General features: G+C 43.4%; 1 protein-coding gene across 2 annotated transcripts in view; it reads left to right on the forward strand.

Moving 5' to 3' along the window:
• The window catches only part of DAW1 (dynein assembly factor with WD repeats 1), a 73,314-nt gene that overhangs the window by 20,925 nt on the left and 31,144 nt on the right, over positions 1-21,245 (forward strand). The window contains exon 1 of one of the 2 annotated variants that reach the window (XM_069578404.1): positions 18,772-18,860. The exons of the other annotated variant lie outside the window; for it this stretch is intronic. Within the exon in view, the coding sequence (XP_069434505.1) occupies positions 18,779-18,860 (82 nt within the window). The 5' untranslated portion in view covers positions 18,772-18,778. Of the gene's footprint in view, positions 1-18,771; positions 18,861-21,245 lie in introns of those variants that run through there. 2 annotated transcript variants of the gene reach the window in all.

A 21,245-nucleotide genomic window follows, 5' to 3' on the forward strand; every position in this document is an offset into this window, starting at 1 on the left:
TGACTGAACATCAATAACAATATGCATGTATCCACACAAGTGATCTTAAGGCAGAGTTATCAGGAAGAAAGGCCTGGACAGTGGGATTTCAAGGTGGTCTTAAAGGACACTTACAGCCAGCTTTCACTGGGCTCTCTTGTAGAAGATGGATTTGATATGCTGGGTCCAGTCTCAAGGGCTGAACTGGTAGGGGATGTCAGCTGAGAATTTATCCTATTAGAAGAAAGTTCTCCCTAACTGCCCTGAGAAATGCATCTGTCTACAATGCAGGAGACCCAGGTTTGATCCCTGGGTCGGGAAGATCCCCTGGAGAAGGAAATGGCAATCCACTCCAGTACTATTGCCTGGAAAATCCCATAAACATAGGAGCTTGGTAGGCTACAGTCCATGGGGTTGCAAAGAGTCAGACATGACTGAGAGACTTCACTCACTCACTCAAGATAAGCTGAACAATGGTTGAGGGCTGGGGTGGGGAGCGGTGGTTAGTACCTGTCAATATCTTTGGAATTGACCTGTGATTCTGTGATGATTCCCATCCTCATTCAGTGGTTGAACAGGGCTTATTGTCCTTGTACTAGGCACAAGGAATACAGTAGTAAATACAGACTTGGCAAGCAGAGAGGAAAGAAAAATACACAGCTTCATTCCTACACTTATGATCACTTGCCCTAAAAACCTGAATTGGAATTCAGATTATTTAGCAGTGTGTTTATATCTTATTTTAGACTCACCGTTTATTATATTTTATCTTTTAGACATTATCTCTCTTGGTTTGTTCATATGCCCTATATTTTCCTCTTCTTTGTCTATTTTTAATGTCTCTTTTCCTGCCCCATAACCATCTGTCTTTTTCTCTCTTTTATTCCTTATTTTCCCCTTTACTTCTTCTTATCCTCATTAATAAATAGGTGGAATTAATACATTTATTAAACAATATCTAAGTACTATACATATAGAGGTATATACCTAAATGTCAATTCATCATTTTACCATTCCTGGTTATGTTAGGAGCATCAAATGAATATAATCTGGGGGGAAAAAAAAAGTTGACACGCAACTCTCTTTAGGCTCCTGAAATACTTAAATAAAAGAGAAAATAAATTTCTTCGCTCCTCCAAAGCCATTCTCAAAGGTGAACTTCCGCACCTCACCTTGGGTCTGGAAAGTACTGAACAGTTTAGAACAGAAAATGCATCATATATTGCATATCTTGTTACTTAAGAGTGAATAGCTCTCTTGTTCTGCTCTGGATTATCAGAGACCAGATATTGACAGAACAATAGCCTCAGCAAGACAGGCAGCCCTGAGAGGTAACTTCACTTTGTTGTTTCAAAAGTGGTGGTTTCCACTGTGAAGAAACACAGGCAGAATTTTTATTCTTTTCACCTCTGCAGGTTCAAGCCATGGGTGAATTCTGAGAACAAGCAATTCAAACAGTTCTGCTTTAGCATGAAAGTCAAGAGCATGTAACAACATATTTTAGGAACTTTAACTTGGAAAGTACTAAAATTAAAAAAAAAAAAAAACACTCTAGGCAATTGCTAAGTATTAAATGACACTTCCTGTTCCATGAGAGAACTAAGACGTTAGAGGAATCAGGGCACTGGGGTTGGGGGCTGCACAAAAGTACAGTTCGACCGTCTGAAAACTATGTAACTACGAGTGATGTGGTCCAACGTTTTAATGCGATATTGGCCCTACATCCTAATGGGGGCTTTTGTCCAGATAAGCTTCTACTTCTAAAAAGAAATCAGATCCTAGCGGGAGAGATATTTCCCCTGGTGTTATGCCCAGTTGGATAATATCATAATTGCTTTTCCTTCCTGCGATATCGCACATTTTTCACTTCTTGTATCTGGGGAAAAGATATGACCAGTTGCCAAACTGGCAAACAGATCTGTCAATTGTTAGCAGATGAGGAACCAGCCTTTGGTGATGTGTGCCAGGTACTATACTAGGTGGTTTACACACACGATCTCTCTTATTTCTCACGGTAATTTTCCCAGGGAGGGGTTATCATTATACACATTGGATGTTGAGAAGGTCAGGAGATTGCCGACATTTTGTAGCATTTTGTAGCAGAGAAGGGATTCAAACTCCCATCTTTCTGACTTTCATCTCTCTGAACTTTCATCTCTCTGAACTTTCCATTGTAGCTGAGAACATAGCCCAGACCTGGGTTTAAGCACTTCTTCCTACCTCCGCTCCCCTCCCGCCCCCCGCCCCCCCCCCCCCCGCCTTTTTTTTAAATAGACGGCTCAAGTGGCAAGGTCACGTGGGAAACCTAAGCTAGAAGGATGTCTGGGAAGTGTAGTCATGGGTGTCTCAGCCCTCAGCTTGCAACAAAGCCTGATACAATCAACACAAGGGGCTTAGAAAGCCCTTGCTGGAATCAATATCCGGTTCTTGCCAGCAACAACAGCTTTGATTACTGGACACCCAAGACTTTCCTTCTTCACTCAGAAACTCTCAAATCATAGCAACAGCAACAAAAAAAGCACCCATTATTGCAATGAAACCTTCGCTCATGCCAATAAGAATACAATTTCCCGCCTGAAACAGAGACCCCAAATGTCTTCAGTTGCAGCACTCCCCTCTGGGCATTGACATTTCCCCCTTTAGTTTAATTATAGTCTTGATTGTTATACTATAACATGTGGAGAAAATTAAGCCCCATGTAAAGTAGGAGAGAAACAGGAGAGAAAAAGTAAAAATACAACTTAAAATGGAGAGAAGGAATATGTTAAGCACAACAGTGTTCATTTCTGCACCACTTTTTTGTTTGTTTGTTTCTTGTATCTTTGTTACTCCACCACCCATTCTGTGTTGGCTTTGTCTTCAGCCAGCCCATCATCAGGTTCAGTTCAGTTCAGTTCAGTCGCTCAGTCATGTCCAACTCTTTGCAACCCCATGAATCGCAGCACGCCAGGCCTCCCTGTCCATCACCAACTCCTGGAGTTCACTCAGACTCACGTCCATTGAGTCAGTGATGCTATCCAGCCATCTCATCCTCTGTCGTCCCCTTCTCCTCCTGCCCCCAATCCCTCCCAGCATCAAAGTCTTTTCCAATGAGTCAACTCTTCGCATGAGATGGCCAAAGTACTATCATCAGGTTAGGATTCTTTGTTCAGAGTGTAACCCAAACCTTTACTCCTAAAGGGTTTGAATCTTAGGAAGGTCCTTGTTACATTGGTTCTCACAGTCTTCCATTGATTTTTATCACTTGACAGGGCATGAAATGGGGTCCCTGCAGAATTTCTTGGTTTGAGGAATATTTTTCCATTGTTTTCATAATTTAATAGGAATTTCGTTTCCCCTTGATAACCAATCTACTCTCCCCAGTGAATGTGGCCACCCTCTTTTCTTACTAGTTTATCCAGGGACACAGGGGCCTGAAATGGCCGAAGGGCAGCTCTTAGCTCTGGGAATATGGTTGTGTCTAATTTAGTAATTTTGTTCCCAGAACTCAGACTTCTAAGCTAGCAAAACCACACACTTGAAAAGTGTAATAATCTGACTTTTGCAGGTGAATTATTAGGTGGAATATTGAGAGATGCTGCTCTAATTTCCCATCCTTTGTATGCCAGAACAATGGATTCAGTGGGAAAGTCAGCTCCCTTTATGGTTGCTGGTTCAGGACAGACAACCAAATCAGGAACAAATCCCTCAAGCTAACCAAGTATTGCTTTCCCCTGGTCCTGGAACTAAGTCCTCTGTCGGCGAGTTGCTTCCAGGTGGTGAGGCTGGTATAAGAGCAGGGAGTCCTCTGGCTACTTTACTTCTTGAGCAGGTACATGGTGCTGTGCTCAGTAGCAACATTGTTTGGATATCACTAAGATACATAGTTTATTCTGTTCATGCTGCTATAACAAAGTAGCACTGACTGGGCAGCTTATAATCAACAGAAATTTATGTCTTATAGAGCTAGAGCCGGGAAGTCTGAGACTAGGCACCAGCATGGTTGAATGAGGGCCCTCTTCCAGCTTATAGCTATATCCTCATGCTGGAGAAAGTTTGAAGGCAGGAGAAGGGGATAACAGAGGATAAGATGGTTGAATGGTCTCACCAACTCAATAGACATGAGTTTGGGCAAACTTCAAGAGACAGTGAAGGGCAAGGAAGTCTGGCATGCTGCAGTCCATGGGGTCACAAAGAGTTGGACACAACTGAGCATCTGAACAACAACGACGCATGGAAGAAGGGGCTTGGGAGCTCTCTATTTTTTATTTTTATTTAGTTTTTAAATTTTAATTGAAGGATAATTGCTTTACAATGCTGTGTTAGTTTCTGCTGTATAATAATGTGAAACAGCTATACATATATCTCCTCCCTCTTGAGCCTTCCTCCCACCCCCATCCCACCCCTTTCTGACTTCTTCGTAAAGAGGATTAATCTCATTCATAAGGGCTTACTATCATGACCTAATCACCTCCCAAAGTTCCCACTGTCTAATATCACACCTGGCATTAAGATTTCAACACATGCATTTTGAAACCACATAATCAAACTACAGAAATGCATGAGGCAGGTTGTCCAGCAGGAGGGAGCATGGTTGGGCAGAGAGGGAAAATTCTTATCCAGCATCAGCATTTATTCCACTCAGGGCAACTTTCTGTCCTGTCCATCCTACCAGTAAGGAAAAACAGAACTGAGTGGGCCGAGCTGTCAGCTCTGCCAGAGTGGCCAGGTAAGAGTTTTAGGAACAAAAGTACTTATCAGCTGATTAAGTATGAGAAAAAAAGAGAACGGAAAGTCTGGGAAGTCTTTGAAGAGGAGCTGGTTTGGGAAAATGATGCCATTACGTAAACTGAGTTGGAAACGATGGCAACGTGGAAGTGAAACACCAGAAAGAGAGAAATAGATCAGAAAGGCAGAGGAAGCCAAAGAAGTTTTGAGAAGGAAGTGCCAGTGAGGTCAGATAAAAGAGAAGGGGGAAAAGATGTGGAAACTCACCTATGCCAGATCAGCTGAGAGTCAGCTACATTTTCCCAGAATTACCCACCTATTAGTGCTGTTCTGAGATGCTGGGGAGGAGATGTAAGGCCTGAGAAAAAAGAACAACAGTGAAACAGAGCAGCACCCTATGCTCCTTGCCCACCATGTCTTCTGTCTGCCTTTCGTCTGTGGAATTTAGCCAAAGAGTAAGTTTAATCAGAGTACTGAGAACATGCAGGAAGAAAGGAAAACAGTCCAGGAAGACCAAATTATGTGGTCACTAAGCAAAGTCAAGTGCTTCTAGTTCTTCACCAAGGCCTATAGACAATCAGTTCAGTTCAGTTCAGTCGCTCAGTCCTGTCCGACTCTTTGTGACCCCGTGGACTGCAGCACACCAGGCTTCCCTGTCCATCACCAACTCCTGGAGCTTGCTCAAACTCACATCTATCTAGTTGGTGCTGCCTTCCAACCATCTCGTCCTCTGTCGTCCCCTTCTCTTTCTGCCTTCAATCTTTCCCAGCATCAGAGCCTTTTCCAATGAGTCGGTTCTTCGCATCAGGAGGCCAAAGTATTGGAGTTTCAGCTTCAGCATCAGCTTCATCCATCCTTCTAATGAACACCCAGGACTGATCTCCTTTAGGATGGACTGGTTGGATCTCCTTGCAGTCCAAGGGACTCTCAAGAGTCTTCTCCAACATCACAGTTCAAAAGCATCAATTCTTTGGTGCCCAGCTTTCTTTATAGTTCAACTCTCACATCCATATATGACTACTGGAAAAACCACAGCCTTGACTAGACAAACCTTGGTTGGCAAAGTAATGTCTCTGCTTTCTAACATGCTGTCTAGGTTGGTCATAGCTTTTTTTCTGAGGAGCAAGTATCTTTTAATTTCATGGCTGCAGTCACCATCTGCAGTGACTTTGAAGCCCAAGCAAATAAAGTCATCCATTGAGACTGAATTCCATGATCTTAGGTTTTTGAATATTGAGTTTTAAGCCAGCTTTTTCGCTCTCCTCTTTCACTTTCATCAAGAGGCTCTTTAGTTCCTCTTCACTTTCTGCCATAAGAGATATGGCTCAGAATATGGATATAGACAATATTCTGAGCCATATCCTGTGAGCCACTTTATAGATACTGAAACCCCCCACCAGGTGGAAGAAGTTAACTACATGATGACCAGACTGTAACCATGGCATAAGCTGCCACAATTCTGAGAACTGGCCTCAAGAAATGGGAATGAACTAACCCTGGGATTGAAAATTGAAGTGAAGTGAAGTCGCTCAGTTGTGTCCGACTCTTTGTGACCCCATGGACTGTAGCCTACTACGCTCCTCCGTCCATGGGATTTTCCAGGCAAGAGTACTGGAGTGGGTTGCCATTGCCTTCTCCAGAGGATCTTCCAGACCCAGGGATCGAACCCAGGTCTCCCGCACTGTAGGTAGACGCTTTACCATCTGAGCCAAAGATTAACTGTACCTAAAACAATCAAGATGACTCTGGGCAGAATACTGACAGCCAGTTTTAAGATGATGGTCAGAACTGACTGCGCTGTGTCTGCATGTAGCCTCCTCCCTCAGCCTATAAAAACTCTTGCCCACTGATTGTCGGCCTTCAGACAGACATCTGCCCTCTACCCTGGTTGCTAGCATTCAAAATGAAGCAAACTTTCCTTTCCATCAAACTGGCCTCTTGGGTGGCTTTTGAGCCATGAACAGCCGAACCCCACTTTAGGTTATAATAGAAATGAGAGCAATAATAATAGCACCATAGAGTTCCAAAGTTTTTGTTTTGAAAAGTATTTTTGTATATACTCCGATGGAAAACGAAACAACATAAGAGAAGATGGATTCTCTTCCTGTTTTAAAACATTACTTTTTATCAACTATGCATTCACTTCAGTAGGCACAGGTAAAGTCAGAAATCCTGGCTGAGAGGTAGGCAAGCCCTCATGGTCTTGCAGTTTTTTTAGATATGATACAGTGAGCCCTGCAGGGACCATAGCTCTTGCGTTGGCACAGACTCAGCTCAGGAAAGTAGTATTATGAGCAGGTCTTCATTTGTGGTGAATGTGTTACTACATTCTTAAAAAAAGAGAGAGAGAGACAGGAGAAAATAGAAATTTAGGATTTTTAAAAAATTAAAATTTTAGACTAAAAGGCAAGCAAAAAAAGTTGGTTAAGTAAAAGGACTATTTTAAAAGGCCATAAACAGAGAGAAAGAAGCTCAAACTATCTTACCATCTCAGAACCTCAGTTTCTTATCTGTAAAATGGGGATTGTTTCCATCATGGAGGTTTTGTGAAGATTAAATCAAGTAATAATTTGTGCAATGCACTTAACCCAGTGCGGCACAAAGCAGGCACTCAGTAAATGTTAACTGTTATTGTTCCATTGCTAGCATATTTGCTTATCATTAACATTGCATAGCATTATCTCACATGTTTTGATTTCTTATAGTTATGCATCTATGGGATTTCCTAGGTGGCACAGTGATAAAGAATTCACCTGCCAATGCAGGATCGATTGCTGGGTTGGGAGTGGGAAGATTCCATGGAGAATGAAATGGCAACCCACTCCAGTATTCTTGCCTGGAATGTTCCATGGATAGAGGAGCCTGGCATACTACAGTCTACCGGATTGCAAAGAGTCAGACACAGCTGAGCACATACACATGCCACCTATATTTATCATTATTATTTTATTATACATTCAAAAATTGATCTTTTTTGTCACTCTCAAATATATTAAGTGACAATTAAGAATACAGCAGTAACTTATTAGGAAAGTTAAGTGCAATAGAAAACAACAAACGTCTATTGCACCAATTTTGAATATTCTTTCAAGACAAGGACACTTTCAAATTATAAAGCCTCAACAAATAAATACAAAATTATAAAAAGATAAGAGAAATAATAATCTGTCTTCTGAACTGTGCTGGTAAATCCAGAGAATGACTTTTAAAGATAGTTTTCGAGAAGGCAGAAGAAAAGTGTGTTCTTGGCACACAGCTTACACTTTTTTGTTGAACCCTGGCTCTGGACTTGGAAAGGAAACAAGTGTTACTGCTCATCTATACCATATGTACACTGCTGCCCTCTGCCGCCAATGGCTTGCTTAACAGCTAAGTAACAAGATCATTAAAAAAAAAATCCCTCAAAGAGATATTTTATTCTGAACAGATGGTTGAATATATTGTGTATGTATGTATTCCAGAGTGAGGTAATTCAGTTATAGAGACAGATAACTGTATCATGGTAAGGTTTAAAGAGAAAAAAATTAGGTGCCTACAACTTGAAAGGGGTACACACTGCAGTGCATATATTTACATCATTTAGGCAGAAGAAGAGGGTGAGAGAGGATGAGATGTTTGTATGGCATCACCGATTCAATGGACACAAACCTGGGCAAACTCCAGGAGATGGTGAGGGACAGGGAGGCCTGGCGTGCTGCAGTCCACGGGGTCACAGTGTCGGACACAACTTGGCGACTGAAGAGCAACAACAATTTCTACACGAATCCCATGGGTGGGTACTATTAATATTATTATCCCTTCTGTAAGTAGAGGAAACTGAAGTTTGAAAACGTACTCAGATAGTAAGTGGCAGAACTGCCATTCAGCCTTCAATTCCTCTGACTCCTCTTTGAAACTTTTCTGAATCAAATCTCCCTGAAGAGAATATAAGACCAACTATGTTCATCGAAAGTGTGACCCTTGGCAAGTCTAACCAAACGGCATGGTGTGCTATTTCCCCCCACTTTCTTTTGCATTGAAAAGGAGCTTGCGAGCAAATGCACTCAGCAGACTACACACCAAGTAGGGGGGTTTAGAGGAGTCAAGGCTATGAGCCTTGGGCAGGTTGTAAGAATCAGCCATCCTCTCCACACAGGTGGAGGGTTGCCCTGGCTGATGGGTTCTGCAGGCAGCCTGGGCAGCCTATGAAGACCTGGCAGGGAGGATGAGTTGGGGGTAAATTCGTCCATGCTTCTCTTGGGTCAGCCAGCTGTGGGAATGTTTCCTTGAAGCCTGGCCCTGGAAGTCCAGGAGGAGTGAAGAGATACCTTGGTAATCCTCTAACCCATAGGTGACATCTATTTTTTTAAAAAATATTTATTTATTTTATTTTTGACCATGGTGAGTCTTCATTGTTGTTCATGGCGATTTTCTAGTTGTGGTGAGCAGGGGCTACTCTCTAGTTGCAATGCGAGGGCTTCTCATTCCGGTGGCTTCTCTCGTTGCAGAGTACAGACTCTAGGTTCACAGGCTTCTCTAGTTGCAGTGTGTGGGCTCAGTAATTGTGGTGCCTCGGTTTAGCTGCCCCATGGCATATGGGATATTCCCATACCAGGGATCGAACCCATGTTCCCTGAATTGTCAGGTGGATTCTGAACCACTGGACCATCAGAGAAGCCATGACATATTTTTATAATTTGCCCAAAGGCATGACTTTGGCTGATGGTGGCACTAAAAAACAGCCCTGATGGATGTGTTTACTTGCTTGCTCATTATTCACAAGACAAAGAGGGATCTTTTTCTCAGGCAGGCAGAGAGCATTGGCAAAGTGATCTTAAACCAATCCCACGTGGAAGAAATGGACAAATTCTTAGAAAAGTACAATTTTCCAAAACTGAACCAGGAAGAAATAGAAAATCTTAACAGACCCATCACAAGCACGGAAATTGATACTGTAATCAGAAATCTTCCAGCAAACAAAAGCCCAGGTCCAGATGGCTTCACAGCTGAATTCTACCAAAAATTTCGAGAAGAGCTAACACCTATCCTACTCAAACTCTTCCAGAAAATTGCAGAGGAAGGTAAACTTCCAAACTCATTCTATGAGGCCACCATCACCCTAATACCAAAACCTGACAAAGATGTCACAAAAAAAGAAAACTACAGGCCAATATCTCTGATGAACATAGATGCAAAAATCCTCAACAAAATTCTAGCAATCAGAATCCAACAACACATTAAAAAGATCATACATCATGACCAAGTGGGCTTTATCCCAGGGATGCAAGGATTCTTCAATATCCGCAAATCAATCAATGTAATTCACCACATTAACAAATTGAAAAATAAAAACCATATGATTATCTCAATAGATGCAGAGAAGGCCTTTGACAAAATTCAACATCCATTTATGATAAAAACTCTCCAGAAAGCAGGAATAGAAGGAACATATCTCAACATAATAAAAGCTATTTATGACAAACCCACAGCAAACATTATCCTCAATGGTGAAAAATTGAAAGCATTTCCCCTAAAGTCAGGAACAAGACAAGGGTGTCCACTTTCACCGCTACTATTCAACATAGTTCTGGAAGTTTTGGCCACAGCAATCAGAGCAGAAAAAGAAATAAAAGGAATCCAAATTGGAAAAGAAGAAGTAAAACTCTCACTGTTTGCAGATGACATGATCCTCTACATGGAAAACCCTAAAGACTCCACCAGAAAATTACTAGAGCTCATCAATGAATATAGTAAAGTTGCAGGATATAAAATCAACACACAGAAATCCCTTGCATTCCTATACACTAATAATGAGAAAGTAGAAAAAGAAATTAAGGAAACAATTCCATTCACCATTGCAACGAAAAGAATAAAATACTTAGGAATATATCTACCTAAAGAAACTAAAGACCTATATATAGAAAACTATAAAACACTGATGAAAGAAATCAAAGAGGACACTAATAGATGGAGAAATATACCATGTTCATGGATTGGAAGAATCAATATAGTGAAAATGAGTATACTACCCAAAGCAATTTACAAATTCAATGCAATCCCTATCAAGCTACCAGCCACATTTTTCACAGAACTAGAACAAATCATTTCAAGATTTGTATGGAAATACAAAAAACCTCGAATAGCCAAAGCAATCTTGAGAAAGAAGAATGGAACTGGAGGAATCAACTTGCCTGACTTCAGGCTCTACTACAAAGCCACAGTCATCAAGACAGTATGGTACTGGCACAAAGACAGACATATAGATCAATGGAGCAAAATAGAAAGCCCAGAGATAAATCCACACACATATGGACACCTTATCTTTGACAAAGGAGGCAAGAATATACAATGGAGTAAAGACAATCTCTTTAACAAGTGGTGCTGGGAAAACTGGTCAACCACTTGTAAAAGAATGAAACTAGATCACTTTCTAACACCGCACACAAAAATAAACTCAAAATGGATTAAAGATCTAAATGTAAGATCAGAAACTATAAAACTCCTAGAGGAGAATATAGGCAAAACACTCTCAGACATAAATCACAGCAGGATCCTCTATGATCCACCTCCCAGAATTCTGGAAATAAAAGCAAAAATAAACAAATGGGATCTAATTAAAATTAAAAGCTTCTGCACAACAAAGGAAAATATAAGCAAGGTGAAAAGACAGCCTTCTGAATGGGAGAAAATAATAGCAAATGAAGCAACTGACAAACAACTAATCTAAAAAATATACAAGCAACTTATGCAGCTCAACTCCAGAAAAATAAACGACCCAATCAAAAAATGGGCCAAAGAACTAAATAGACATTTCTCCAAAGAAGACATACGGATGGCTAACAAACACATGAAAAGATGCTCAACTTCACTCATTATTAGAGAAATGCAAATCAAAACCACAATGAGGTACCACTTCACACCAGTCAGAATGGCTGCGATCCAAAAATCTGCAAGCAATAAATGCTGGAGAGGGTGTGGAGAAAAGGGAACCCTCCTACACTGTTGGTGGGAATGCAAACTAGTACAGCCACTATGGAGAACAGTGTGGAGATTCCTTAAAAAATTGCAAATAGAACTACCTTATGACCCAGCAATCCCACTTCTGGGCATACACACCGAGGAAACCAGAATTGAAAGAGACACATGTACCCCAATGTTCATCGCAGCACTGTTTATAATAGCCAGGACATGGAAACAACCTAGATGTCCATCAGCAGATGAATGGATAAGAAAGCTGTGGTACATATACACAATGGAGTATTACTCAGCCGTTAAAAAGAATTCATTTGAATCAGTTCTGATGAGATGGATGAAACTGGAGCCGATTATACAGAGTGAAGTAAGCCAGAAAGAAAAACACCAATACAGTATACTAACACATATATATGGAATTTAGGAAGATGGCAATGACGACCCTGTATGCAAGACAGGGAAAGAGACACAGATGTGTATAACGGACTTTTGGACTCAGAGGGAGAGGGAGAGGGTGGGATGATTTGGGAGAATGACATTCTAACATGTATACTATCATGTGAATTGAATCGCCAGTCTATGTCTGACGCAGGATGCAGCATGCTTGGGGCTGGTGCATGGGGATGACCCAGAAAGATGTTCTGGGGAGGGAGGTGGGAGGGGGGTTCATGTTTGGGAATGCATGTAAGAATTAAAGATTTTAAAATTTAAAAAATAAAAAACTAAAAATTTAAAAAAAAAACAAAAAAAACAAACCAATCCCATCCCCAGGCCCAGCACCACAATCAAAAGCCTATTTATGAAACAATCCTTTCATCTGGGTAAAGAAAGAAGGATGGAGAGTTTATTATGGTGAGTGGTGGGAGGGTAGGGGAGAGCATCTTTGGAGTTTGGGGATCCAAGCAGAATGAAGAAAGATACCGGCTTCCTGAGATGATATTGGAATTCAACAAACCTCCCAAAGGAGCTTTCATGAATCAATGGAATGGATGGAAATTGGGTAGAAATGGCCTCTCAGTGTAAACTGCAGAAAGCCCCCTAGATTTTCCTGGTCAATCTGGTGAGTCCAGCATTTGCTGGACTCCCTAGTAAGGCATGGAAATTAACAAAGAGCTAAGGGCTTCCTAGGTGGCACCATGGTAAAGAACCTGCCTGCCAATGCAGGAGACATAAGGGATATGGGTTTGATCCCTGGGTTGGGAAGATTCCCTGGAGGAGGTGTTCTTGCCTGGAGAATCCCAGGGAGAGGGGAGCTTGGTGGGCTACAGTCCATAGGGTCTCAAAGGGTCAGATACTATTGAAGAGACTTAGCATGTGTGCGCGCGCACACACACACACACACACACACACACACAGAGGGCCTCCTAGGTCTCTCTCCTGCTGCTGCTACTGCTGCTAAGTCGCTTCAGTCGTGTCCGACTCTGTGTGACTCCATAGACGGAAGCCCACCAGGCTCCCCCGTCCCTGGGATTCTCCAGGCAAGAAAACTGGAGTTGGTTGCCATTTCCTTCTCCAAGGCATGAAAGTGAAAAGTGAAAGGGAAGTCGCTTAGTCGTGCCCGACTCTTAACGACCCCATGGACTATAGCCTACCAGGGAAAATCCATGGGATTTTCCAGGCAAGAGTACTGGAGTGAGGTGCCATTGCCTTCTCCCGGTCTCTCTCCTAGAGGAAGCAATTAAGAGGTGATGTTTAGTGGAGTCCAGCTGGGACTGAAAGCAGGACATAGTTACATCTCAGTAACTGACTGCAACAAGGTGGGAGGGAGTACTCTGACAAGCAAGGGGAGGGTTATACATGTGAGTAGGAGCCGGAAGCCAAGGATAATCAAGACTGAGAATTTTAGACCTTTTCTCCATCAATTTGTAAGAAGTGGCTATGTTGTAAGACTCCTTAGGAATTTAGAATACACTCCACTGGAGACTTTTCTGGAGGTCCAATGGCTAAGACTTTGCCTTCTAATCCAGGGGGTACAGGTTAGAATTCCTGTTCAGGGAGCTAGGATCCCACAGGTCTCAGGGCCAAAAACCCCAAACATGAAAACCAGAAGCAATATTGCAACAAATTCAATAGAAAGGCTTTAAAAATGGCCCACATTTATATATATATATATTTTTTAAAAAACTCTGTTGGAGGAAGGAAAAAACAACAATTCTGAGGGTAATGTGGTTTTAAACATGAAATGACTGAGGAATCAGTGGTTTCTCATGAGTTTACTTGAGAGTGGCAGATGCACCTTTCCAAATGGGGGCTTGAGGCAGGAATTGCCTGGAGGTAGTAATTCAGAAACTGTGATGTGAAACCCATGCCTACCACTTACTGTTGAAATGAAATAAGTCTGTGCAGAAGGTGATATAGCCTGGTAAGACTTTAGAACATGTGAAGTGGGAGGCTTATCAGGTGGAAGGAATGACAAGAATAAAGTCCCAGAGCATGAATAAGTAAGTCGTGGCATGCTGAAGTTGCATGGAATGAAAGAGAGTGATTTACAGATGAGTAACCAAGGGTTGGAATGTGACAAATGACTTTCTTAAAGGTCGCTAATGAGAAGGCCAAGGTTGGAACTTCTGTCTTCCAACTAGTGACCCACCGTGGTTCACCTTTCCACATGCATTCTCTTATAAAAACACATGAGCAGCACAAAATCATGGAATCATGGCATCAAAGGGGAAACTAGACCTCTCTTTTCTAGCCCTGTTCTCAGCCAATTTAGCACTGCATTCTGCAGTAATCTTGGCATCTGGGCAAACTGCCTCAGCTAGAACACTTCCTGTGATGGGAAATTCTCAGGACTTTTTCAGGCATTACTGGACACACTGGCACAAAATTCTTTACTTTGAGCTGAACTCTGCCTCCAGGTATCTGGCTTTCTTTACCCTGCCCTGTCTCTGCACATAATCAGCTCCTTCGTCTTGCCAATGCATCCTCCACACTCTTGAGCATCAAGAATCAATGGAAGACCTACTATGTACCAGACATGGAAGGTAGCATCAGGCCCACCCCAGATATCCTTGTTCATGTTCCAAACATTTTCAGGTCCTCTTATAATACCTTCTTGTTCTTTCCTGGACTATCACTGGACTTAATCAGGCATAGAACACTCTCCATACTTCTAAATTCTCACCAGCCATTTCTTTAAAAAGACAAATCTATTTGGATCTACAGAGAAAGTAGTTATTTCTTAAGAAATGTAAGCTAGTTTTAATATTTACACTAATTGCTCAGCCACTCAGTTGTGTCCGACTGTTTGCAGTCCTATGGACTGTAACCTGCCAGGCTCCTCTGTCCATGGGATTTTCCAGGCAAGAATTCTGCAGCAGGTTGCCATTTCCTTCTTCTGGGGATCTCCCAGACCCAGGGATTGAACTCCCGTCTCCCGTGTCTCCTGCATTGGCAGGTGGATACTTTACCACTGAGCCACCTTTTATAATAATGCAAAATATCATAAATAGTAAAGCATATCTATTGTTAAATATCATACAAAACACTCCAAATTGAATGTAAGTGATTGCCAGAGTAATTTTTGATCTAGACGATCAGTTTCAACAGGAACAATATGGACACATTCTTTCCCCAATTTGAAACACACAATCATAGGATAATAAATGCTTATTGTTATCATTACCATCCTTGATAGTTACAGAATGTTTCTGATTGAGCCAGACTCAGCCAGAACAACTCTGTTATTCAGAACCTATGATCATTCCTGTCATTCCAATGAGGAAACTGAAGCCATAGGGATTATGGGCCATGCCCAAGAGCACAGAGCTGGTAGATGGCAGAACGAGGCTTCCAGTCAAGCAGTCCATGCTAAGGAATTACAACTAGCTGCAAAACGTTGTTAATCGGCCCTGCTGGTATGCCTGCACTTCTCAGTAGTAGCCCATCTGTGAATGTTAGTGTGGTCTCACCTAGAGATGTGCCCCTCTCCATAAATGCAATAATTTCAAACCCATTTGAGGTCTGAGTCTTTCTATGAAGGAGTCCTCGGAAGTATTTTTTTCAGAATTAGATCCCTTTGTAATTGGAACATGCCTGGAACTCACAGGTCCTCAAGACACACTGATTGAATGATAAACTTAGCAGACCTCGGCCCCAGCAGTTTTCCGGTCTTAGGAAAGATCAGGTGCTTTGATAGTCCTTCAGTGGGGTGGAGGCTGGATGGGAAAAAAGTAAAAAGGGATGTGTTATCAGTGTGTCTGTACCCTAATGCAGTTCCTTGCTTGGGGGTCTGCTGGGGCAGACCGCTGTTAACAGGCTGCACAGCTGACCTCTACTGTCAGGCTCTGATCTTCTGAAGGGATTGTCTTTCTCTCCAGAAGGGAACTGCACTTCTCTTTTTAACCTACCACTCTCAATGAGGACTAGTGATGTAGTTTTTCACTGATGCCATGACTCTCCAAGATAAATGCAGTCAAATGGAAACCACCAAGCACCATTGTAGCGGGAACCCTTCCTGCCCCATCTGTCCCTCATCAGTGCTGAATCTGGATCCCCTAGACCGTCTCCTGCCTCCCTCCCTTCATCCTTCTCCCCCTCTCCCATCTGTAGGGATTGCCCTGCTCCCCACCTTCCTTCCCAGGGGACTTCTTCCCCAGCCCTCTGTATGATGTCCATCGGTCCCTCTCAGGGTCTTGGAGCATCTGAAACCCAAGTATGCAAAGCATTCCCTCTCTTCCCATGTTGTTTCTGGGTCTTATTCACATCTTCGGAGCAACCAGTTTACTGTCCCTGACAACCAGGGAAGATGGTTTAGAATACAAAACAGGCCAGATGGCAGGGGGAGGATGTCCAATTTCACTCAGACCTGCCCGAGCCAATGTCACCTGCTACACTAGTGCAGTGGCTTTCAGACTTCATCATTCATCAGCATCACCAGGAAAGCTGATCTAAACACAAACTGCTGGGCCTCACCACTAGGACTTCTGACTCTGTAGGTGGTGTCAGGTAGGGCAGGAATGTGCATTTCTAACAGGTTCCCGGGTAATGCTGATGCTGCCACTAGTCCAGGGACATACTGTGAGAACTGAATTTCAGGGTGGCTTCAATGTGTTGGACTGAAGTGGTTTGTGGAAATAAAATTATTATCATTAACTTTTCAGTTTCTGATAGTTCAAGGCAGCTGTCAGTGGGAAGAAACCCAGAGTTGAATATTACATTTATATGTACAAATCCATATGTGTGGCGATTACTGATCTAGAGGGTCAGTGGTCAGATCAGCACAGAATGCCATGAATTGATGAAAAGTGTTCTACAACTTTTCATGGTTATTTTTCAGTTGCCAAGTCCTTTGCAACCCCAGGGACAACAACCCTCTAGGTTCTTTTGTCCATGGGGTTCTCCAGGCAAGAATACTGGAGTGGGTTGCCATTTCTGTCTCCAAGGGCTCTTCCTGGATCAGGGATCAAACTTGCATCTCCTGCATTGGCAGGCAGATTCGTTACCATCAAGCATCAGAGAAGCCCACAACTTTTAGGGAGGCCTCTAAAGCATTCGAGAAGGAAATGCCAACCCACTCCAGCGCTCTTGCTTGGAAACTCCCAGGGACGGTGGAGCCTGGTGGGCTGCCCTATATGGGGTCGGACAGAGTGAGACACGACTGAACGACTTAGCAGCAGCAGCAGCAGCTAAAGCCCTGTTAGAGCCTTATGAGGTTCTCTGCATACTGAGATGAGCACTCATCACCATCACCAGGACAATGTAGGGGTTTTATTAATGTAAATTTCTGTACATCACTCACAACCAACAAGTCTGATCTAGAGGTGACCTTTAGGATTGACTGGTTTGATGTCCTTGAAGTCCAAGGGACTCTCAAGAGTCTTCTCCAGCACCACAGTTCAAAAGCATCAATTCTTCCGTGCTCAGCTTTCTCTATGGTCCAGCTCTCTCATCCATACATGACTACTGGAAAAACCATAGCTTTGGCTACACGGATGACTGTCGGCAAAGTGATGTCTCTGCTTTTTAATACCTTCTCTAGGACTCAGACTTTATTTTTTTGGGCTCCAAAATCACTGCAGATGGTGATTGCAGCCATGAAATTAAAAGACGCTTATTCATTGGAAGGAAAGTTATGACCAACCTAGATAGCATATTCAAAAGCAGAGACATTACTTTGCCAACAAAGGTCCGTCTAGTCAAGGATATGCTTTTTCCAGTAGTCATGTATGGATGTGAGAGTTGGACTGTGAAGAAAGGTGAGCGCCAAAGAATTGATGGTTTTGAACTGTGGTGTTGGAGAAGGCTCTTGAGAGTCCCTTGGACTGCAAGGAGATCCAGCAAGTCCATCCTGAAGGAGATCAGCCCTGGGATTTCTTTGGAAGGAATGATGCTAAAGCTGAAACTCCAGTACTTTGGCCACCTCATGCGAAGAGTTGACTCTTTGGAAAAGACTCTGATGCTGGGAGGGATTGGGGGCAGGAAGAAAAGGGGACGACCCAGGATGAGATGGCTGGATGGCATCATGGACTCGATGGACGTGAGTCTGAGTGAACTCCAGGAGTTGGTGATGGACAGGGAGGCCTGCGTGCTGCAATTCATGGGGCCGCAAAGAGTCGGACAAAACTGAGCGACTGAACTGAACTGAGTTAGCACAGTTTGTGGTACAGCGACCCGATATGTAGACGATCACGCTGAGGTCATCTTTCTTTTGTGGGGGCAGGGACATGAGGGGCCAGGAATGGTAACCGCGAGCGGGAGTTTACTCCCATCCTCCGGATTAGAAAGCCAGTGGGTTAAAGTTCGTGTGGCCCAGGCTGCAAATGAGGCCCGTGGTCCCCGGCCGCGCCTCGCCCCTTGTGAGATCACCCTGACTGAAGACACCAGGGGAGCTCGTCCACCCACCCTGCACACCTGCACCGAAAGGTGCAGATTCAGGCGAAGGCGGCGCGGGCGGGAGCGTTCTTCCTGCGCGGCACCCTGAACCTCCTGCCCCGCCCCGGGAACCCCCAGGCAGATGCGGGCGGCGGAGGGGGCTGGGTGCGCTTTGCACCCGCGCATGTCCGGGACCTCCCAGCCCAACCCCGGACGCCTGAGCGGCAGGATGACCCCCCAACAGCTAGAGCTCCAAGCCCCAATTCCCAGGAGCTTGCAGTGGCCCCCGCGCATGCGCCCCGGAGCTGTCCGCTGTTTGGACGTTTCCATGGTGACCAAGTCGGTTGGCTGGTGGTCCCCTAGCGAGAAAATGAAGCTCAAGAGCCTCCTGCTCCGGTATTACCCGCCAGGTACGGGTCGGGCCCCCTCTGCTTTCACGTGGAAGTCTGCACCGGGAGGGTCTGGGGCAGAGGAAAAGCGCTGGGGCCCGAACGGTGGTGTCCAGAGCGGGTGATCCCTAGGGAAGCCTGGTGCTTCCTAACTTGCGCTCTTCACTGTTTCAGATGCTGTACTCGGGTTCGCAAAACTTAAAAAGTCCTTAAACTTTTAAATGGCTGACTTGTAACGCTTTCTGGTTACTTAGGAACGAAGTGGAAGGGGAGGGAGAGGGGGCGATTAGTGATGTTGTGGAATATTGTTTCTGAAAGGGAAGACGCTGACAAGGGTCACATTGTTTTTTATTTTAAAGGTACCAGAATGATCAAGTAAAGATTTGTTGAGTATGGGAAGAAAAATGCATACTTAAAAAGCATATTAGTGACCAAATTCCAGACTGTACATATCAATCCATCGACATGTTTACTGAAGCCCTGCCTGTTGGCTCAGATAGTAAAGAATCTGCGTGCAGTGTAGGAGACCTGGGTTTGATCCCTGGGTGGGGAATATTCCCTGGAGAAGGGAATGGCAACCTACTCCAGGATTCTTGCCTGGGGAATTCCATGGCAGGCTCTTGTAGGTGGGGTGGCAAGGGGTCGGACAGGACTGAATGACTAAGGCTTTCCCTTTACTGTGTATGATTTGTGCTCTTGCAACACGGGGCTTTAAAAAGTTACAGTGAGCTCAGGAACTATGGAATAAACCCAGAGAATGCTAGAATGCTCTAGTTTTAGAGTAGGGCATTGCTTCTTGGTCTTTTGGCTAAAATCAAGTGTAGAGTAGGACACTCTCGCCTAGTCCTCTTGACCTTTAGAGGATAGGTGAAGTCCACTCATCATACAAATTGACAAGGATAGAAATAGGAGCAGAATTCTTGGCTTCTAATTAGGAACTCACATTGAAACTAAAAATATAAAGTAAAAAGTCCTCAAAACTTGCCACAAGGCAGTAGAAGACAAAATACACATGCTTAATGAAAAGTCTGAACAAAAACTATCTTTAAAATGTCAAATGGCCGGTGATATCACTTTGGACTGGTTTGATTTAGTATAACTTTGGGAGGGGCGGGACTTGAAGAATTTCGCACTGAATATCTCACTGTTCACAGTAATGCATCCAACTGCTTACTCACAATCTCCATGAAGATGTCTGATAGGCACAGACCTCATGGGTCATTTTCTCCAGTCCCCTCCTAGTCGTGTGGCTCTTTCAGGCTGGGCCCAGTCCATGGATGGCATCACCACCCCGTCCACTTTTTCTGGCAGAACCTTAGCCATCCTTTATTTCTCTCTTGTGATTCACTGACCCTCTCTGCCCTCCCTTGTCCAGTTCATTAACAAATGCTGTCACTCTACTTTCAAAGTGTTTTGTGAGTTCGTCACATTCTTCTCATTCCCTTGGCACAAGTTCCTTGACCCCACACACCTCCCTGCTTTCACCTCTATCCCTATCTCCATCTCACCCACCACCGCTTCTACTTCCGCCATCCCTGGGCTTGTCAACTGGATTCCTGGCTTAACTCCATCCTCTACAGTCTGTATGTCACTAACAGCCAGTGGAATCTGGACTCAGCCTCTCCAGTAGTTTTTCATCATGTTCAGAGTAAGATCCATACTCTGTAGGATTTAGCTTACACTCACTACACTTCAGATTTCTTTAAATGCTCTTCCAAGACGTCATGGAGGGCATTTCACTCGTCTGTCTCTCTTTCTGGACTCAGACGTCCCCAGACTTTGGCCACTTTTCTTCATTTGGTCTTGGTCAGCGTCACCTCCTCAGAGACCTTCCATTATCACTATTCAAAGAAGCACTTCCCCTCATTGATCTTACTCTCAACCATTTTGTTTTATCGTCTTTTATTATATTTATCAAAGTACATTTATTGTCTGTGCTTTGAATGACTCCCTCTTTCCCATAAAATGTAAGCTCCATGAGAACTGAGATCTCATCTCTTTTTCAGCTGTAAAAGAGACTCTGGCATACAGGAGGCCTTCAGTGTTTACTGAGTGAGTTTATTAGTAAATGAGTGTGTGTGATAAATGAGGTTGATCCAGACATAGAACCTGTAATTTTAAAATAAATGTTTAAGAACTCAGGAGATCCTCCTTCTGCCTTCCTGCATGAGTGCAACTTCGACATGAAACTAGTAGCAAGTTTGTAGTAAGGACACTCAGTTTTTTTTTTTTCCCTCTTGAGTTTCCGATTAAAATTAGTTAAAAGAATAACTGGATATCAGCATGTGAAAATGTGGAGCTTAAGGATTTTTTTGGTTTTGATTTGTTAAGGCATCAGTCAGGTGGTGGTAATAACACTTATCCCTTATGTCTACTGACTCCCTTTAGCTGGTCTCTCAAATCTCT

This window comes from Ovis canadensis, chromosome 2, assembly GCF_042477335.2.
Source record: "Ovis canadensis isolate MfBH-ARS-UI-01 breed Bighorn chromosome 2, ARS-UI_OviCan_v2, whole genome shotgun sequence".
Classification (NCBI taxonomy): Eukaryota; Metazoa; Chordata; class Mammalia; order Artiodactyla; family Bovidae; genus Ovis; species Ovis canadensis.